Here is a 22,562-nt window from a genome sequence, read left to right as displayed (position 1 = left end):
ACAAGGAACAAGTCACCTGTAGTTGTGACACCACAACAGAAAACATACTGCACAGTTAAACACAACCACCAAAATGCAGAAGTACTATTATCAACTGCTCTTGTAAACAGTGCCAAGAAGAATGGGAAGATGTTCCAATGTGGAGCACTTCTTGACATAACTAGCAGCTTAGCAAACTGAATGGGATTACAACTCAGCTGGCCTCCAATACCAGTAAGTGGTATCAGTGATGTTCAAACCACAGAGTCGTTGCATGTTTGTGACGTGTATTTTTTCCTCAAGATTTGCTGACTACCAAACACATGCTGTCTCAGCATTACTACCTCATATAAGAGGGCCACTCCCAACAGCACCCCTTGAAATCTCCATCTGGCAGCTTCCTAAGCACATAACGTTAAAAGGTCCATCATTCAGTAAAACTTGTGATATTCATCTCCTGGGTCCACTGACCTTTTTTTAAGTATAGATACTTGGTCAGCTAACTGGAGAGAACCACCCAACCTTACAAGACACGTCATTCAGTTTGACTATGTTAGTAAAGATACCTCCTCACTCAGTCACGTCCAGTGGTTCTGGCAGCAAGAAGAAATGAAGGCTGTGCTGTGCACGTGGAGGAACAGCAATTATGTTAGGAGAATTTTGAGAAAAATCATTAAGAGGAAGGTTACGAGCAGGAGAACTTCACCACAGAAGCAAAGGCATTCATTCATATGATGTGACAGCAACACTATTAAAAGGATACTGAAAAAATACAATATGATCAAACAGTCTCCAAGGAAAGCAAACTTATCTTGCTTCATCTCTTTCTGGACAAGGAATGGTGGTTAAACATGGGTTACAAACTGGGACAGTCAGCAGCTTCTTATAGTCAGAAGCACCCCATAATTCTTCTTCGTAAGCATCATGTAACTAAATTAATAGTCATAATAGAGGGAAACATTCCACGTAGGAAATATATATCTAAAAACAAAGATGATGTGACTTACCAAATGAAAGTGCTGGCAGGTCGACAGACACACAAACAAACACAAACATACACACAAAATTCAAGCTTTCGCAACAAACTGTTGCCTCATCAGGAAAGAGGGAAGGAGAGGGAAAGACGAAAGGATGTGGGTTTTAAGGGAGAGGGTAAAGAGTCATTCCAATCCCGGGAGCAGAAAGACTTACCTTAGGGGAAAAAAAGGACGGGTATACACTCGCACACACACACATATCCATCCACACATATACAGACACAAGCAGACATATTTAAAGACCAGAATAGAATGCATCCAGACACATTTAAAGAGAGCTGTGGCCAACCAAGTGTTGATGTTTGAAGAATTATACACACTTCTAACTCAAATTGACATGTGTTTGAATTCCCAGCCCATTATACAACTACCTGATAACCCAAGTGCATTCTTGTATCTTACTCCACACCATGTTCTTACGAGTGAACTCTGAAATCTTGATAAGAGCCCCCGAGCCAGGCTTGCATTCAGAGGCATCATCCAGGTTTTTGAGATGGCAGCTCATCCAGCAGTATCAGCAGCATAAGTGAGAATGATGGTCAAAGGACTACTCTATCACAGCAGCAGCAGCAAACAAAAGACAATCTACAGCCAGGTACACTTGTCCTCCTCAAGGAAGACAATTTGCCAGAGTTCGTGTGGCAATATGGGGACATTTTTTTGCACACAGCCTAGTCCTGATGGTATTGTAATCTAACCCTTCCTCACATCATTTGTTGATTGTCATTGTCTTTATGGTTAAGTCTTTTAATAGATTCTGAGAGGAGTGAGATTTACAGTAAACTTTTTACTCATCTTCCTTCTCACAATTGGCTCTTGTTCTTCACATCTAGGTGCTGATTCTTAAGTTGAAATTTTTGACATTATAGGTTATCATGGTTCCAATTGACATAATAAGTTTGAAGTAAGTGTGCACTGTATTTTTTGTTTTCATGTTAATTTTAGTCTCTCACATTTATCTATATAACAATGTATTTTCAATTTTCACGTTAACAAATCTGAAATTACATTGTTAATCCTAAATATAAAAAAATGTTTGGTCACATCAGAGGCATGTCCACTGCTACTTCACTCTGCGATAATAACAATATTCCAGAGGGTTTACAAATTTTCTTGACAAATGAATTTCTATTAATTTATATTATTAATTTATAAATGAATCCAGAAATAAACATAATAAACAGCGTCAGATGGTCTAATAATAAAAATTTTAATTGTGACAAATATTTCGTAATTTCAAATATTTATAACATCCAAACTAAAATATTTTATAAAATCATTCCTTTCCATAAATTCTAGCTTGAAATACAACATAATGTGTATAAAATTGTATGAAAGTTTTCAGAAAAGCAACTGAGTTAATACTGAACTGTCCAAAATCCGGAAAATAATACTGGTATAAAAAAATACTGTTGACAATAATATGGAATAATAATATGGAAACAGTGTGTTTACAATATCTTGTGACCTACTATGAGGTTTGCCAAATGGTGTACAAAATGATGCCAAAAAATGGAATACAGATTGTCAAAGTTAAAATCTGAAATTACAAGAAAATTTTAGGTTGTATGATCATCACTTCCCTATGAACATAAGTATAGGTTAGCTTACAAAAAACTTCAAAAGGTATGGAATGAAATACACAGTATCTGACAAATTTCTGATTGCAACAGAGTTCTTCTTGCTTACAATTTGTCTATAGTCCGAATAAGTGTGAAACCTGAGTTGTGAAATGGCAAATTAACATATAGTGATAATTTCCAAAATTATGGACAAAATTCACATGAAGTTGCTCTAACATATCTAGCTTCATACAGAATGATCTAATCTAGTGTAATCTTTAAGACTCTTTCAGCATTGCAGTGAATGTTGTTTAAGTGTCTCTTAATGTTACGTAAAAATGGATAGTAAAATATTATAGAAAAATGTTGCCATAATAACCTAATGTAAATGAACATAATACAAAAGTGAAACATTGTTCCTACAAACATAGTAAATACCACAAGTGTAAGCATATTAACTACCATAAAGTAGAATTCAGATGTACAGATGTATCTGATACATAACATATTAACTACAAGAATATTGATTACACCAGTTTATAGGTCTCGCTAACCTTCCACAAGATTATACCTAAGTCAAACAAGATTTAAAATTACATAATGTACTGGGAAGTTAATCCTCCTACTTGAAATAATGTGGAATAACACTGTCCACAACAATGACTTCGTTTCTAAACAAATACTTCCTTGAAATTTGTATAAAAACAAGAATTATGCATATAGGATAATTTCTTGACTAACAATTTACAAATATCAGTCACAAGACTGATGTAGTTGACAGATGCCTGAGTACATTACCCAGCACCTAAGATCTTTTCAAAGTCGACTGGACCAACAAGAGTGCAGCCATACAGGAGTGAGGGAGGGGAACCACACACATCTTTCAGATTCCTCCCTATATTACTCATCACACACTCCAATGGATAGGTAACTTCCTGTCTAGCTTTCACATTGAATCCTGAAACAGTGTTTTATGTACAAAGTATGCTGATAAAGACCTTCCTTAAATCACACGGTATGTGTTTTGCCTCTCTATATTGAAAAATGAAGTATTCAGGGTTTACATCAGAATGGAATAAAGGATATGGTACATTAATAAACAGAGCTAAATGCAATGTACAAATGAACTAGGTAGGTAATGTGCACATATACACTCCTGGAAATTGAAATAAGAACACCGTGAATTCATTGTCCCAGGAAGGGGAAACTTTATTGACACATTCCTGTGGTCAGATACATCACATGATCACACTGACAGAACCACAGTCACATAGACACAGGCAACAGAGCATGCACAATGTCGGCACTAGTACAGTGTATATCCACCTTTCGCAGCAATGCAGGCTGCTATTCTCCCATGGAGACGATCGTAGAGATGCTGGAAGTAGTCCTGTGGAACGGCTTGCCATGCCATTTCCACCTGGCGCCTCAGTTGGACCAGCGTTCGTGCTGGACGTGCAGACCGCGTGAGACGACGCTTCATCCAGTCCCAAACATGCTCAATGGGGGACAGATCCGGAGATCTTGCTGGCCAGGGTAGTTGACTTACACCTTCTAGAGCACGTTGGGTGGCACGGGATACATGCGGACGTGCATTGTAGTGTTGGAACAGCAAGTTCCCTTGCCGGTCTAGGAATGGTAGAACGATGGGTTCGATGACGGTTTGGATGTACCGTGCACTATTCAGTGTCCCCTCGACGATCACCAGTGGTGTACGGCCAGTGTAGGAGATCGCTCCCCACACCATGATGCCGGGTGTTGGCCCTGTGTGCCTCGGTCGTATGCAGTCCTGATTGTGGTGCTCACCTGCACGGCGCCAAACACGCATACGACCATCATTGGCACCAAGGCAGAAGCGACTCTCATCGCTGAAGACGACACGTCTCCATTCGTCCCTCCATTCACGCCTGTCGCGACACCACTGGAGGCGGGCTGCACGATGTTGGGGCGTGAGTGGAAGACGGCCTAACGGTGTGCGGGACCGTAGCCCAGCTTCATGGAGACGGTTGCGAATGGTCCTCGCCGATACCCCAGGAGCAACAGTGTCCCTAATTTGCTGGGAAGTGGCGGTGCGGTCCCCTACGGCACTGCGTAGGATCCTACGCTCTTGGCGTGCATCCGTGCGTCGCTGCGGTCCGGTCCCAGGTCGACGGGCATGTGCACCTTCCGCCGACCACTGGCGGCAACATCGATGTACTGTGGAGACCTCACGCCCCACGTGTTGAGCAATTCGGCAGTACGTCCACCCGGCCTCCCGCATGCCCACTATACGCCCTCGCTCAAAGTCCGTCAACCGCACATACGGTTCACGTCCACGCTGTCGTGGCATGCTACCAGTGTTAAAGACTGCGATGGAGCTCCGTATGCCACGGCAAACTGGCTGACACTGACGGCGGCGGTGCACAAATGCTGCTGCGCAGCTAGCACCATTCGACGGCCAACACCGCGGTTGCTGGTGTGTCCGCTGTGCCGTGCGTGTGATCATTGCTTGTACAGCCCTCTCGCAGTGTCCGGAGCAAGTATGGTGGGTCTGACACACCGGTGTCAATGTGTTCTTTTTTCCATTTCCAGGAGTGTATACTAAGGATATCTCAAAGTAACGCGCAAGTTGGACTGTACTGACACAGCATCCAACAAATGCCTAAAAAATGAGGTATGGACCATAGTTCTTAATGTACTGACATAATAGTTCTGTGTTTAACACGCACATGTGTTTGGTTTGCACATATGAAATTTCAAGATACTACTCCAACATTTACAGTACACATGAATAAAACAAGTCTTCCCTCAATTTACCACAACACCCATGACTTTACCCAAAAAAGTTCCTGACAATTACATCACTTTCTGCAGAGTACAAACTAATAATAATAATAATAATAATAATAATAATAATAATAATAATAATATAACAATAATAATAATATAATAATAATAATAATATTTAACACTAATAGCCCCCCTCATGAACCATGGACCTTGCCGTTGGTGGGGAGGCTTGCGTGCATCAGCGATACAGATAGCTGTATCGTAGGTGCAACCACAATGGAGGGGTATCTGTTGAGAGGCCAGACAAATGTGTGGTTCCTGAAGAGGGGCAGCAGCCTTTTCAGTAGTTCCAGGGGTAACAGTCTGGATGATTGGCTGATCTCGCCTTGTAACACTAACCAAAACGGCCTTGCTGTGTTGGTACTGCGAACGGCTGAAAGCAAGACAAAACTACAGCCGTAATTTTTCCCAAAGGCATGCAGCTCTACTGTATGGTTAAATGTTGATGGCATCCTCTTGCGTAAAATATTCCGGAGGTGAAATAGTCCCCCATTTGGATCTCCATGCGGAGACTACTCAGGAGGATGTTGTTATCAGGAGTAAGAAAACTGGTGTTCTATGGGTCGGAGTGTGGAATGTCAGATCCCTTAAACAGGCAGGTAGGTTAGAAAATTTAAAAAGAGAAATGGATAGGTTAAAGTTAGATATAGGGGGAATTAGTGAAGTTTGGTGGCAGGAGGAAGAAGACTTCTGGTCAGGTGAATACAGGGTTATAAATACAAAATCAAATAGGAGTAATGCAGGAGTAGGTTTAATAATGTATAAAAAAAATAGGAATGCAGATAAGCTACTACAAACAGCATAGTGAATGCATTATTGTGGCCAAGATAAGACATGAAGCCCATGCCTGCCACAGTAGTACAAGTTTATATGCTAACTAGCTCTGCAGATGACGAAGAGATTGATGAAAAGTATGATGAGATAAAAGAAATTACTCAGATAGTGAAGAGAGACAAAAGTTTAATAGTCATGGGTGACTGGAATTCGACAGTAGGAAAAGAGAGAAAAGGAAACGTAGTAGGTGAATATGGAATGGGAATAAGGAATAAAAGAGGAAGCCACCTGGTAGAATTTTGCACAAAGCATAACTTAATCATAGCTAACACTTGGTACAAGAATCATGAAAGAAGATGGTATACATGGAAAAGCCTGGAGATACTGGAAGGTTTCAGATAGATTATATAATGGTAAGACAGAGATTTAGGAACCAGTTTTTAAATTGTAAGACATTTCCAGCAGCAGATGTGGACTCCGACCACAATCTATTGGTTACGAACTGTAGATTAAAACTGAAGAAGCTGCAAAATGTTGGGAATTTAAGGAGAGTGGACCTGGATAAACTGACAGGACCAGAGGTTGTGAAGAACAATTGACAAGAATGGGGGAATGAAATACAGTAGAAGAAGAATGAGTAGCTATGAGAGATGAAATAGTGAAGGTAGCAGAGGATCAAGCAGGTAAAAAGATAAGGGCTAATAGAAATCCTTGGATAACAGAAGAGATATTGAATTTAATTAATGAAAGGAGAAAATACAAAAATTCAGTAAATGAAGCAGGTGAAAAGAAATACAAACGTCTCAAAAATGAGATTGACAGGAAGTGCAAAATGGCTAAGCAGGAATGGCTAGAGGAGAAATGTAAGGATGTAGAGGCACATACAGGGTGTTTCAAAAATGACCAGTATATTTGAAACGGCAATAAAAACTAAACGAGCAGCGATAGAAATACACCGTTTGTTGCAATATGCTTGGGACAACAGTACATTTTCAGGCGGACAAACTTTAGAAATTACAGTAGTTACAATTTTCAACAACAGATGGCGCTGCAAGTGACGTGAAAGATATAGAAGACAACGCAGTCTGTGGGTGCACCATTCTGTACGTCGTCTTTCTGCTATAAGCGTGTGCTGTTCACAACGTGCAAGTGTCCTGTGGACAACATGGTTTATTCCTTAGAACAGAGGATTTTTCTGGTGTTGGAATTCCACCGCCTAGAACACAGTGTTGTTGCAACAAGATGAAGTTTTCAACGGAGGTTTAATGTAACCAAAGGACCGAAAAGCGATACAATAAAGGATCTGTTTGAAAAATTTCAACGGTCTGGGAACGTGACGGATGAACGTGCTGGAAAGGTAGGGCGACCGCGTACGGCAACCACACAGGGCAACGCGCAGCTAGTGCAGCAGGTGATCCAACAGCGGCCTCGGGTTTCCGTTCGCCATGTTGCAGCTGTGGTCCAAATGACGCCAACGTCCACGTATCGTCTCATGCGCCAGAGTTTACACCTCTATCCATACAAAATTCAAACGCGGCAACCCCTCAGCGCCGCTACCATTGCTGCACGAGAGACATTCGCTAACAATATAGTGCACAGGATTGATGACGGCGATACGCATGTGGGCAGCATTTGGTTTACTGACGAAGCTTATTTTCACCTGGACGGCTTCGTCAATAAACAGAACTGGCGCATATGGGGAACCAAAATGCCCCATGTTGCAGTCCCATCGTCCCTGCATCCTCAAAAAGTACTGGTCTGGGCCGCCATTTCTTCCAAAGGAATCATTGGCCCATTTTTCAGATCCGAAACGATTACTGCATCACGCTATCTGGACATTCTTCCTGAATTTGTGGCGGTACAAACTGCCTTAGACGACACTGCGAACACCTCGTGGTTTATGCAAGATGGTGCCCGGCCACATTGCATGGCCGACGTCTTTAATTTCCTGAATGAATATTTCGATGATCGTGTGACTGCTTTGGGCTATCCAAAACATACAGGAGGCGGCGTGGATTGGCCTCCCTATTCGCCAGACATGAACCCCTGTGACTTCTTTCTGTGGGGACACTTGAAAGACCAGGTGTACCGCCAGAATCCAGAAACAATTGAACAGCTGAAGCAGTACATCTCATCTGCATGTGAAGCCATTCCGCCAGACACGTTGCCAAAGGTTTCGGGTAATTTCATTCAGAAACTACGCCATTTTATTGCTACGCATGGTGGATATGTGGAAAATATTGTACTATAGAGTTTCCCAGACCGCAGCGCCATCTGTTGTTGAAAATTGTAACTACTGTAATTTCGAAAGTTTGTCTGCTTGAAAATGTACTGTTGTCCCAAGCATATTGCAACAAACGGTGTATTTCTATCGCTGCTCGTTTAGTTTTTATTTCCATTTCAAATATACCGGTCATTTTTGAAACACCCTGTAACACTAGGGGTAAGATAGATACTGCCTACAAGTAAATTAAAAAGACCTTTGGAGAAAGGAAAACCACTTGCATGAATATCAAAAGTTCAGATGGAAACCCAGTTCTAAGCAAAGAAGGAATAGCAGAAAGGTGTGAGGAATATATAGAGGGTCTATAAAAGGGCAATATTCTTGAGGACAATATTATGGAAATGGAAGAGGATGTACATGAAGATGAAATGGGAGATATGATACTGCGTGAAGAGTTTGGTTGAAATAAGGACCCAGGAGTAGACAACATTCCATTTGAACTACTGATAACCTTGGGAGAGCCAGCTCTCACAAAACCCTACCATCTGGTGAGCAAGATGTATGAGAAAGGCGAAATACCCTCAGACTTCAAGAAGAATATAGTAATTCCAACCCCAAAGAAAGCGGGTGTTGACAGATATGAAAATTATTGAACTATCAGTTTGATAAGGTACAGCTGCAAAATACTAACATGAATTCTTTACAGGCGAATGCAAAAACTGGTAGAAGCTCACCTTGGTGAAGATCAGCTTGGATTCCATAGAAATGTTGGAAGACATGAGGCAATACTGACCGTACAACTTATCTTAGAAAATAGATTAAGGAAAGGCAAACCTACATTTCTAGCATTTGTAGACTTAGAGAAAGCTTTTGACAATGTTGACTGGAATACTCTCTTTCAAATTCTGAAGGTGACAGGTGTAAAATACAGGGAGTGAAAGGCTATTTACAATTTATACAGAAACCACATGGCAGTTATAAAAGTTGAGGGGCATGAAAGGGAAGCAGTGATTGGGAAGGAAATGAGACAGGGTTGTAACCTATCCCCAATGTTACTCAATCTGTATATTGAGCAAGCAGTAAAGGAAAGAAAAGAAAAATTCAGAATAGGAATTAAAATCCATGGAGAAGAAATAAAAACTTTGAGGTTCGCTGATGACATTGTAATTCTGTCAGAGATAGTAAAGGACCCGGAAGAGTAGCTGAATGGAATGGACGGTGTCTTGAATGGAGGATACAAGATGAACACCAACAAAAGCTAAACGAGGATAATGGAATGTAGTCAAATTAAATCGGGTGATGCTGAGGGAATCAGATTAGGAAATGAGATACTTAAAGTAGTAAGTGAGTTTTGATATTTGGGGAGCAAAATAACTGATGATGGTTGAAGAAGAGAGGATATAAAATGTAGACTGGCAATGGCAAGGAAAGTGTTTCTGAAGAAGAGAAACTTGTTAACATCGAGTATAGATTTTAGTGTCAGGAAGTCGTTTCTGAAAGTATTTGTATGGAATGTCCCATGTATGGAAGTGAAACATGGATGATAAATGGTTTAGACAAGAAGAGAATAGAAGCTTTTGAAATGTGGTGCTACAGAAGAATGCTGAAGACTAGATGGGTAGATCACATATCTAATGAGGAGGTATTGAATAGAATTTGGGAGAAGAGAAATTTGTGGCACAACTTGACTAGAAGAAGGGATTGGTGGGTAGGATGTATTCCGAGGCATCAAGGGATCACCAATTTAGTAATGGAGGGCAGAATGGAGGGTAAAAATCATAGAGGAAAACCAAGAGATGAATAGACTGAACAGATTCAGCAGGATATAGGTTGCAGTAGGTACTGGGAGATGAAGAAGCTTGCACAGGATAGAGTAGCATGGAGAGCTGCATTAAGCCAGAGTCTGGACTGGAGACCACAACAACAACACTAATAGCATTCTAAAATCAGAAATCTATCACAAGATATTTAATGGCATTCCACGTGGGAAAAAATATATCTAAAAACAAAGATGATGTGACTTACCAAACGAAAGCGCTGGCACGTTGATAAACACACAAACAAACACAAACATACACACAAAATTCTAGCTTTCGCAACCAACGGTTGCCTCATCAGGAAAGAGGGAAAGAGAGGGAAAGACGAAAGGATTTGGGTTTTAAGGGAGAGGGTAAGGAGTCATTCCAATCCCGGGAGCGGAAAGACTTACCTTAGGGGGAAAAAAAGGACGGGTATACACTCACACACACACACATATCCATCCACACATATACAGACACAAGCAGACATCAGCAGAGTCTGCTTGTGTCTGTATATGTGTGGATGGATATGTGTGTGTGTGTGTGTGTGTGTGTGTGTGTGTGTGTGTGTGTGTGTGTGGGGTGCTTGTGGATCATGTCTATAAGCTTTCAGTTCAGTGATATTGTGTGATCCAAACAACTTCTTAGATTTAGTATATACAAGTTTGTATGCATTAGGATGCAGATTTTCAGGAATTTTGAATGGTCTTATATAAATATCAAAGATATCAACACTTTAGATTTCTCTTTGGCATTCACCAACACAAGATCTCCTACCTCAAACTTAGGAAAAGTTGCCTTTATCATCATGTCTTTGCTTTCTCCTATCCATCTGCTTTTTCATCATCTCAATGACCCGCTCTTCTCTCTCTTGTGGTGACAGAATTTTATTTGGTGAAAACATTCTCAGAAATAAAGTTAGCTGCTCTGTTATTAAACATTATTTAAAATGGTGAAAAACCTGTTAAAGAATGTTATAAGCTGTTCATAATATCCTCAAAATCATTGACATAATCTAATCAACTGGTATGATTCTTACTACAATATATCCTAACAGTCTTCCAATTTCTCTAATATATCTCTCTGCAGGATTACTCGATCGGTGGTACACAGAGGTTAGAATACGCCTTATTTCTGCATGACCAATAAAGTCTATCCAAGTTTGTGATATAAACTGAGAACCACTGTCCCATAAAATTGATGAAAATATGTGTTTTCAAACTTAGAAATGATTTGCTTACTGGTAGCTTTCTTAAGAGGAAACAGCCTTATGAACTTCAAAAATACATCAACCACCACCAAAACATAAATCAATTCTTAGACTTAGGCAAAGATCCATAGATGTCCACGGAGATCAGGTCTAGGTTACTATTAGGCAGTATGTTTTGCACTTGACCTCTACTTGTTTCGTTACTTACCTTCACCCTTTCACATCTGTCACAGCTGGCAGTCTTGTTCTTGACTCTCCTTCCTATGTTATAAAAATAGATGTTTTCCTGAATCTTTTGTGTACATTAGGTTGATCCACAATGACCATAACCCTCATGTGTATAAGTAATTTAAGTATCAATACACTGTTCTGGCCAACATAGTTTCCAACCATCTGAGTCAGTCTTACGTCTCCTGAATAAAATACCCTTGTGTACATCATAATATTGTTCAGTCTTTTCACCTCATTTCTTACCCAATATGCTCGTAACCAATTTCCAGTTTTGATCATGATTTTGATACCAGCAGATGTCAGCAAATTTTCAAGATCTCTTTTTCCTCTTTCAGACCTCGCAAGTACATAATTTTAAACTCTTTCTCTCCTTCTCCAAAGATGTTAGATGAGTCATTCCCTAAACGTAGCCTGGACAAAGCATCAGCAACTACATTGTCTGTGCCCTTAATATATCTGATTTCATAATTGAACTGCTCTAAAAGCAAGCCCCAATGAGTAATTCCATTATGGTACAGCTTACAATCCTGGAGATAACATTATGCTTTGTGATCAGTGTAGATGATTACTTTGAGACCTAGTAAATAATTTTTAAACTTGTTGAATGCCCAATGTACAGCCAAAAGTTCTTTCTCAGTTAGAGCATATGTCTTTTCATGCTTCTGACATACTCTACTAGCAAATGCCAGTGATCTGTGTTCAATAACACCTTCAACTTCAACCTCCTGAAATAAATGAGCACCAAAACCAACATCATTAATGTCAGTCATAATACAAAAAAGAAGAGACAAATCCAGTCTGGACAATACCTGACTCTGACAAAACTGTCCTTTGATCTCATCGGAAGCACACTGACATTCCTGATGCAAATCACAAACAGTATTCTTGTTGAAAAATTCACACAGGTATGAAGCATTCAAATCTTGGCTGCTAAAAAATTTTCTATAGAATCCAGTTAACGCAGAAAATGATATAAGCTGTTTTTTGTTGCAAGGAGCAGGAAAATTAGCAATGACAATTTGTTTCTCTTTATCAGGTGCAATTCCTTTTTTAGATATAACAGGTCCTAAAAATTTTACTTCTTCCACACCAAATTTACACTTACCTATTTTCAAAGTCATAACTCCTGATTCCAATTTTGAAAAAAACATCTCCCCAGTCTATTCAGTGACCAAAGTGTCGTCAACACACAAAATTACTTTTGAACTTATTTCACTCCCCACGACAGAATCCAGTGCTCTTATGAATTCAGCTACAGACACATTTAGCCCAAATAGCACCACAAAGTATTGAAAACACTTACCTCCACAAAAAATGCAGTATACTTTCTAAAATTAATTTCATGTGGAATCATATGAAATCCAAGAGGTCAAGTCCCAACTACTCATGAAATTTACATAATAAAATTTGTACAGCTCATCCATGTTCTCAGGATGGTTAGTCTCTCTGATAAGAAACTTATTAAGTTGTCTAGAGTTCAAAACAATTCTCAGTCCACCATTTCTCTTATTTATCACAACCAAAGGACTTTTGTAAGCACTCCAACTTCTCTCAATTACTCCCCACATTTCCATTTTCTGAATTTCTTTCTCCACATCTGTCCTTTTTGAAAATGGTATATTACATGGATTGACAAATAAAGGCTAATAGCCATTCACTTTCTCTGGTCTTTCACTGAACACATTTCTAAACTCCAATAACAAATTCCTAAGTTGCTCCTTCTGTTGGACATCAAGAGTTTTAGTTTCTCTCACTTTAGAATCTACTAGACTTTCAAAATACTGATCCTTAGTCTCATCAAAATTCGGGCTACTTGAAGCAATCAAAGAGTTGCCTTCCCTCAGATCAATTTCAATTTTAATGTAAGGGCACCAAAAATCTGAATCATCCTGTCAGTGTTGTCAGACACTTCATGCAAAGATCACTTTCAGTTTCATCAAATGTTCCATCCACACTGTCCTCACAAAGTTTTATCAGCTTTACATGTATCATAACATTACTTTGATTACTCATGTTGTCAGGTAAAGACTGTACACAATGAATAGATTCCATGGCCTAACTAACATCATTTGTTACAGAAAAAACACAAAACACATTACTGTCAAAATTACACTTCCTGCTTAAATCCTATTTCACAAACAAACTTCAAAAAGTTTTCACCTTTACTCTCCAGGCTCACAGATAGCTCACCTTCACTGTTTGGATCATTACTCTGAATGACAGTAATGCAAAACTATTTTGAATGGACTGTTACTCCATGACCATCCTCCAAAATTACTTCATCAACAACATCACTGACAATACACGTCTCATCTCCATCAAAGTCACTTACCTTGCTTATATTCATTTGCAATAAGCTACCAGTCTCATACTTACCAACCTTAGTTACTTCACATCTACATCAAAAATACCACCTAGTTCAGATCCACTACAGTCATCATCTGATTTACATACAACAATAATGCTGTTTTCTGCCCAAGAGAAGAAATCATTAGTACATACTAAACTAAAATTCTCACTACTCTCACATTCTGGTTTGTGATTAGCACTTACATCACCATAATGAAACTTAGTATCACAAAACTTTTGATCAAAACACAAATGAGGAATCTGATATTCTTCTATTCAATTTCAGAAACATGTCCCATATGATTAACACTGTTATTTTTGTCTAACTGCAAGTGAAACTTGGAGGTCCTGTGTTTGTTATGATTCCTCACACCAAAACTGTGGACCTTCACTAATGCAAACTGCCATTTCCTGATTAGTTGCTTCTGTGATTGTTTCCTCTATTAAAATACCCATAGTTACTCCCATTATTCCCGTCCTGCTACTGTTCAGAATTTCTCTCTCTGCTGTCACTTTGATCCTGATGGAAGTTATCATTATTTCTGTTTCTTTGATTTCTCCCATTGCTCCTATTATTATGGTACATACTTCTTTCTACTGGCCCATCCAGCCTGTCAACATATTGTAAAAACTGTTCAAGACAATTGTCAGGTCCGTATACCAAATCGCACTTCAGTCTTTCTGATAATCTCCTTTTAAGCATATTAATCAAGATCATTTCAACAAATGGTTTGTCAAGATGTGCTAACTTTTTAAGTTGGTTCTTACATAACTCTTTCAATGTGCCAACCATATTCCTATAATTAGGACCATTCAAAAATTTACTTTTGATCTCCACTCTTCAGCTTCCAACCAAAATTTATTTAAAAAACTTTTCTCAAAACTCTGGTACATTTCCCACTGACTTAAATTTAAATTTACCCATGACAGAGCTATGCCTTCAAGACGTCTTTTAACAAACTTAATTTTTTGATTGTCATTCATGCCTGACACAATGCTATCTCTGCAGTGGTGTAGAAAATCCACTGGATGTAAATTATCTGACAGAAAACTATTGATTAGAGTGTTGGACCATGCAATATCATTGTTTGCACACAGACTTTTATTAATACAACTTTCCTGAACTGCTGAATTTTTTTATCTAAAACAGTTACATTAGTTTGTATATTGCTTTCTACATTTAAAATTTTTTGGTTTAAATTGGAATCATTTTGTTGGGTGGTAGCTCCCAACTCACGCAGTTTTTTTGTTATGACCTTCTGTTCCACTCTGACATCAACAACATTCTTTAATTGTTTTGCTGACTCAGCTACAAACTCATTTTCTAAAACAATAAATTTATTTTCTAAAACATCAACTTTTTCATTCACACTTTTTAACCCCTCTGACAACCCATTTTCTAACTCCAAAACTTGATTACTAAGTTGACCTATCTGATCTTGTACCCTGTCCATTTTGCTACTGCTTTCAGTTTTCAAGTCCTTTCATTGTCCTTGTACTGAAGTAAATTTACTATCGTTATCTGTTCTTATTTCAGTTAACTGATCATTAACTGCACTAAATTTGCTATTGTAGTCTGTCTTAATTTCCTCTAGTTTTGCCAAAATTAACTGTAAAACATCAGTCTTTACTGTTTCTTTACTGACTATGATTTTACTCGACTCAAACATCTCCTGACTGGATCCTGCAGCTTCCATTTTACCTCACTTTTGCTTTCATTCCTATTCATTTTGTTAGCAAGCACACGAGTCCACAAACAAATTAATGTTACAAATAGTTTGTACTTATCTTTCTTTTTTGATGTCCCTGGTTGTAGTTGTAAAGTCCCCCTCACTTTCAATTATATCTGGTCCATCATTATTAGTAGTGCATCGTCACTGTTAGTATAAAGATCCTATGTTGGGCAGCCTTCAGTTTTGCTCCATGCAATCAAAAATTTATTTGTACATCATTTTCAAAAATCAATGAAATAAAACAGTTCCTGCAACAGACAAAACTTCATTATTAGCCAATTAATCACAGACAATGCCCCCACTTGTAATCTCACCCCTCTTTCCTTCTTCCATTTATTGCCCACATTAAACAAGGCCCAGTCCAAGTAATTAATAAGTGGTTTCTTACGAAGAGTTGATAGGAGCAAAGATTGCAATAAACTTTCAAGTTTACTGAGCTTGTCATGTTGAGATGGCTCCAGTTCTTATTATTTGCGGGCTGATTCTTGAAGATGAAAATCTAACATCAGGTCCTTGCAGTTGATTGAACTACACTCCTGGAAATTGAAATAAGAACACCGTGAATTCATTGTCCCAGGAAGGGGAAACTTTATTGACACATTCCTGGGGTCAGATACATCACATGATCACACTGACAGAACCACAGGCACATAGACACAGGCAACAGAGCATGCACAATGTCGGCTCTAGTACAGTGTATATCCACCTTTCGCAGCAATGCAGGCTGCTATTCTCCCATGGAGACGATCGTAGAGATGCTGGATGTAGTCCTGTGGAACGGCTTGCCATGCCATTTCCACCTGGCACCTCAGTTGGACCAGCGTTCGTGCTGGACGTGCAGACCGCATGAGACGACGCTTAATCCAGTCCCAAACATGCTCAATGGGGGACAGATCCGGAGATCTTGCTGGCCAGGGTAGTTGACTTACACCTTCTAGAGCACGTTGGGTGGCACGGGATACATGCGGACGTGCATTGTCCTGTTGGAACAACAAGTTCCCTTGCTGGTCTAGGAATGGTAGAACGATGGGTTCGATGACGGTTTGGATGTACCGTGCACTATTCAGTGTCCCCTCGACGATCACCAGTGGTGTACAACCAGTGTAGATCGCTCCCCACACCATGAAGCCGGGTGTTGGCCCTGTGTGCCTCGGTCGTATGCAGTCCTGATTGTGGCGCTCACCTGCACGGCGCCAAACACGCCTACGACCATCATTGGCACCAAGGCAGAAGCGACTCTCATCGCTGAAGACGACACGTCTCCATTCGTCCCTCTATTCACGCCTGTCGCGACACCACTGGAGGCGGGCTGCACGATGTTGGGGCGTGAACGGAAGACGGCCTAACGGTGTGCGGGACCGTAGCCCAGCTTCATGGAGACGGTTGCGAATGGTCCTCGCCAATACCCCAGGAGCAACAGTGTCCCTAATTTGCTGGGAAGTGGCGGTGCGGTCCCCTACGGCACTGCGTAGGATCCTACGGTCTTGGCGTGCATCCGTGCGTCGCTGCGGTCCGGTCCCAGGTCGACGGGCACGTGCACCTTCCGCCGACCACTGGCGACAACATCGATGTACTGTGGAGACCTCACGCCCCACGTGTTGAGCAATTCGGCGGTACGTCCACCCGGCCTCCCGCATGCCCACTATACGCCCTCGCTCAAAGTCCGTCAACTGCACATACGGTTCACATCCACGCTGTCGCAGCATGCTACCAGTGTTAAAGACTGCGATGGAGCTCCGTGTGCCACGGCAAACTGGCTGACACTGACGGCGGCGGTGCACAAATGCTGCGCAGCTAGCGCCATTCGACGGCCAACACCGCGGTTCCTGGTGTGTCCGCTGTGCCGTGCGTGTGATCATTGCTTGTACAGCCCTCTCGCAGTGTCCGGAGCAAGTATAGTGGGTCTGACACACCGGTGTCAATGTGTTCTTTTTTCCATTTCCAGGAGTGTAATTAAATTGGAAGATTGTTGTTGCAGAATTTTTGACATAAATATATTTTCCACTGATTTTCTCACGTTTTAGTATTTCTGACGGTATTTTGATTTTTCACATTATCATGGCCAAAATTACATTGTTCACACCTTTTATACAAAAATACATCTGTTCACATCAGAGGCAAGCTTATGACTCCCACACTCTGTGGAAATAACAATATTCCAAAGGGTTTACAATTTTTCTTATCAAATGAATTCCTACTAGTTTTTGTTACATTATTAATTTCGATTATAATTTCATAAATGAATCCAGAAATAAACAGAATAAACAGTACAGGATTGTGTACATAATAATAGAAATTTTAAGTGTGCATACAGTTCGTAATTTCAACTTTTTCTAAAAAAATAATTTTAACTGTACATTCAGAACAAGTAATTATCTATTATAACATTGAAACTAAAATATTTTATAAAGTAATTTCTTTTCACAAATTTTAGCTTGAAATCTAATATGCAGTGTACAAAACTGTAGGAACGTTTTAAAAAATGCAACTGAGTTAATATTGACCTGTTCAAAATTCGAAAAATAATACTCTTATCGACAACTACTGTTGGGGAAAAGTAACGCTAGAGGAGGATGTCCCATTACAACCTCGTCCCCAGCTTCAACCTTCATTATTCCCTGTTTTCCACCCGTTACTTACTCTCAATCCAGCACTACCCATGTCATTTCCCCTTCTCCCTCACCCAGTGCAGCCTATCAACTCTGTACCTAGCAGCCTTGTTCTTCTCACTGCCCAATGGCTTCTACTTACACCCACCATGGATTGCTGCCCATGTCTGATGCAGATGCAGTCTGTGTTCGGGCCTGAGCAGCTGTAGACAGAGTCAGAGTAGCTATGTGTGGTGTGTGTGTGTGTGTGTGTGTGTGTGTGTGTGTGTGTGTGTTATATTCATCTGTAGAAGGACATTTTTGCCAAAAACTAAAAGTTTCGTATCTTTTCATTGTTCTGTGTGAGACTCTATGTTGTGAGTAGGTATCTGTTCTTCTCATATTATTCTTATTCTACCCTGGACTGGACTTATTTGTTTAAGTCATCCATGGAAACTGAGACCAATTAACTAACTTGCTATCCACTTAATATCCTCTGAGAGGAATCAAACAAGTTTCATCAATGCAGAGGCAATTATCACAACTCCTTTCTCCACTATTTAGAACTAATGTACAGCTATGGCACATGCTGATCCCACAGATCTTGTAGGAATAAGATGTGGATAGCATTTGAGGTTAAAGTATATTTTAGTAGGGAGAGAATAATTTATTAATTATGACCACAGCCTATGTCTAAAATTAAAACTGCATTATCATTACCAGGAGCTAAAGCAGAATCCTCCAGTCTTTTACGATACAAGCAAACAAGGTCCTACTATATTCAAAAAAATTAGCACTGTAAGATTAAAGCAAAACCGATCTGCAGCATTATTAAGCATCGAACACATAAAAACAGAGAGGCAAATGAAATTAGAAAAGAGAAGCTAGTGTTTGTATATAAACAGTAAGCAGCAATTTTTCCCCTAAATAGCAGTTTTTCTGTTAATTTTTTATGTTAAACTTACCATGAGTAAGTGCAAACCGTTTGCAACAGTTTAACAATAGCTACTTGTTAATATAGCCCATAACAGTTGATCACTTTGTTTGATGTTTACTTTGACACATTTTCACTTCTAAAGGTTCTCCTTCAAGATGGAATCCACAGAATACAATAAATGATCTGTTGTAACTTGCTAACTATGGTAAAAGATTTGACTAACAAATTTTGGAACTAATTATTCTGCAATTCATGATAGTTTTTTTGCTAGTTGTCACATTCAGACCTTTACTTCATGAATATTCTTTTTTAGAGCATAGGAGAGACTCCAGTCATCTTCCCTGTCCTCTTCCCTTCTTCTCTCTCCTGACGAGTTTTTGAACATCCCCTAATGAAGATTCAATGTGTGTTTTCAACTGTGTGTTTGTTAGCTTTGCTCCTGTTGTTCCTACTGCTGCATTTGGCATTTACAGAGCTTTGGTGTCTCAAATGCTCTATTCTGTAATTCTATTAGGCCTAATGTCTTTACAGAGACAAATTTCCCATTTCATGAATTTCCTTGCTTACCACAGTAGCACACTGTGAAGGATAATTGTTAGTACATTAATTTTTCCATATCTCATTTTCATTTGTAAATTAGATACTCTAGTAAATTTTAGTCACTGACCTCATTATCAATTCCCAATATTTCAGATTCCTTGATGCCTACAAAGAAAATGGTCTTGAGTTTTGGGCAATTTCGACAGGAAATGAACCAGCAACTGGAATAATTAATATACCAGGGATTAATTCACTTGGATGGACACCACAAAGGCAAAGAAAGTGGATTGTTGAAAATTTGTTTCCTTCACTCCATGCTTCCCAACACAGCAATGTTAAGCTTCTTTTACTTGATGATCAACGTCTCTTTGTGCCTTTTGTGTTAGATGAGGTAAATACGTGGTACAAAATTTATTTAGCTACATATTTTGCATAGAGTCATCAGTACCTGACCTTTGTGTATGTCAGACACATGGGTGTTAATATTAAAAGTATTAAGTAATGAGTATGGCAGTTGTGGGGAAGGCGGATAGTCGTCTTCGGTTCATTGGTAGAATTTTGGGAAGATGTGGTTCATCTGTAAAGGAGACCGCTTATAAAATGCTAATATGACCTATTCTTGAGTACTGCTCGAGTGTTTGGGATCCCTGTCAGGTTGGATTGAGGGAGGATATAGAAGCAATTCAGAGGGAGCCTGATAGATTTGTTACTGGTAGGTTTGATCATCACGCGAGTGTTACGGAAATGCTTCAGGAACTCAGGTGGGAGTCTCTAGAGGAAATGAGGCGTTCTTTTCATTAATCGCTGCTGAGGACATTTAGAGAACCAGCATTTGAGGCTGACTGCAGTACAATTTTACTGCCGCCAACTTACATTTTGTGTAAAGACCATGAAGATAAGATAAGAGAGATTAGGGCTCGTACAGAGGCATATAGGCAGTCATTTTTGCCTCATTCTGTTTGGGAGTGGAACAGGGAGTTAGTTGTGGTATGAGGCACCCTCCACCACGCACCATATGGTGGATTATGGAGTATGTATGTAGATGTAGATGTAATTGAGTAGGTAAAAGTCTACTCACTAAGTGGTGGAAGGAGAACACACATTTAAAGGTAATTAAATTTGAAAGCTTTTGGAGCCAGTGGCCCTTCTTCTGGCAGATGGGTTGAAGGGGCAGAAAGACAGGTGAAGGAAAAGGACTAGTGAGGTTTACGCAATGGAAGAGTTCCGAAAAGTTGCCCAGAACTGTGGACAAGGGGAGACTTACTAGACGGGATGAGAGGAAAGAATCATTGCTTTCCAGCATTCAAGCAGTCTTAATTTTTTAGAAAACCAAAGACTTTCCTACCATATTTATATAAAATAGTTTTTATTTAAGAAAAACATGAAATATTTAATGTCTAGCTGTAAATATGCATTATTTGTCTTATTTTATAAATCTTTGAGTGAATCTTTGAGTGGCATCCATTGATCTATGGACTCTGGTCTGTAACTCTTACTTTTGTTCTTTGTCTGTCAGAGAATTGGAATTGCACTTGGTGTTGTTGTCATATATAATACATTTACTTACTTTCTTTTCCTAACAAATCAAAAAAGCAATCAATTTATAGTGGTGCAAGGAATATAATAAGTATTTGCGTTGTATGAAAACTTCATGACAAGATTCCCTAAATGCTTGTCCATCTGTAAAATATAGGGAAAATGTGTGCATAATGAAAAAATAGTATTTGCTATGAGAAGGAACATAGTTCTATATTAGTGTATAGTTCATCTTAGTAGAGTAGTACTTTTGATGCTTGTTCATTTATGTGGGGTGGAAACTGTAATGTTACAAGATTTTCCATGTTTTACAAGAAATAATTCTGATGGCTGTAGTGGACTGGTGCAAAAATCACATACAATATTAGTGTATAAATGAGCAAACATGACAAGTCTTGCATTAGTGAGAAGACGAGCTTGAGGGTTAAAGTTATCCACAGTTGGGATCAAAGTTTCTTTATATTTCATTGTTGTTGTTGTTGCTGTGGTTAGTATGTCATGTGTACATGAGACATGCTTGCTTGTTTGAAGGTGTGTGTGTTTTCTTTTCTAAAGAATGTTCGGGCCAAAAGCTAAATGTGTAACTGTCTTTTCACTGTGCCTATCTTCAACTCCATGTGTCATCTTTACTGTGAATGATGCTCTAATATTTTCACAATATTTTGCAAGTCGTCTTCTTGAACAACAAAGATTTCATAAAGGACAACTTATTGACAACTGAGTGAAAGAAAGTAAATAGTTTCTATCTTCTGGATATATAGAAAAGAAAAGGCTTCAAGAGTTTGATACCTCTGGAATAACACATACACCAGTGCTGGAGAACACAGCTTGACAGTCCAGCTGGGAAGCACTTGGATGCAAAACATGCACTTGATCACCACCTGAAATCAGTTCATTCATTCAAAACACTAACTGTCTGTTTAACAATAAGTGAAAATACTAGGTAAGTCTGCTTACTGCTTGGTAAATGGGAAACAGCTATGACATTTTCTGATGTTGATTTAAATCCATCATGGCTAAGCATATTTCTGTATACTGGAAAGCTGTAAGAAGGAGCATTTTGACAAGTTATACTTTAACCAGGCTTACAAAAAGACTGAAAATACTCACTGGAGATTTGACGTTTGCTCCTCCTGAGACCATCCCATGATAACTATATCATACAGGTAGCTGATGCATTGTGGGACACTGGCAATAGTTTGTTCTAAATGTTTTTGGAAAATCGCTGGTGTGA

The 22,562-nt window shown here is 39.5% G+C and overlaps 1 protein-coding gene across 1 annotated transcript in view; it reads left to right on the top strand.

Moving 5' to 3' along the window:
* LOC124798513 (lysosomal acid glucosylceramidase-like) overlaps positions 1-22,562 on the top strand; it is a 118,166-nt gene that overhangs the window by 26,756 nt on the left and 68,848 nt on the right. The window contains exon 4 of the mRNA XM_047261956.1: positions 19,946-20,183. Within this exon, the coding sequence (XP_047117912.1) occupies positions 19,946-20,183 (238 nt within the window). The remainder of the gene's footprint in view (positions 1-19,945; positions 20,184-22,562) is intronic.

Source organism: Schistocerca piceifrons, chromosome 5 (assembly GCF_021461385.2).
Source record: "Schistocerca piceifrons isolate TAMUIC-IGC-003096 chromosome 5, iqSchPice1.1, whole genome shotgun sequence".
Classification (NCBI taxonomy): domain Eukaryota; kingdom Metazoa; phylum Arthropoda; class Insecta; order Orthoptera; family Acrididae; genus Schistocerca; species Schistocerca piceifrons.
This window is presented reverse-complemented; position numbering and strand designations above follow the sequence as displayed.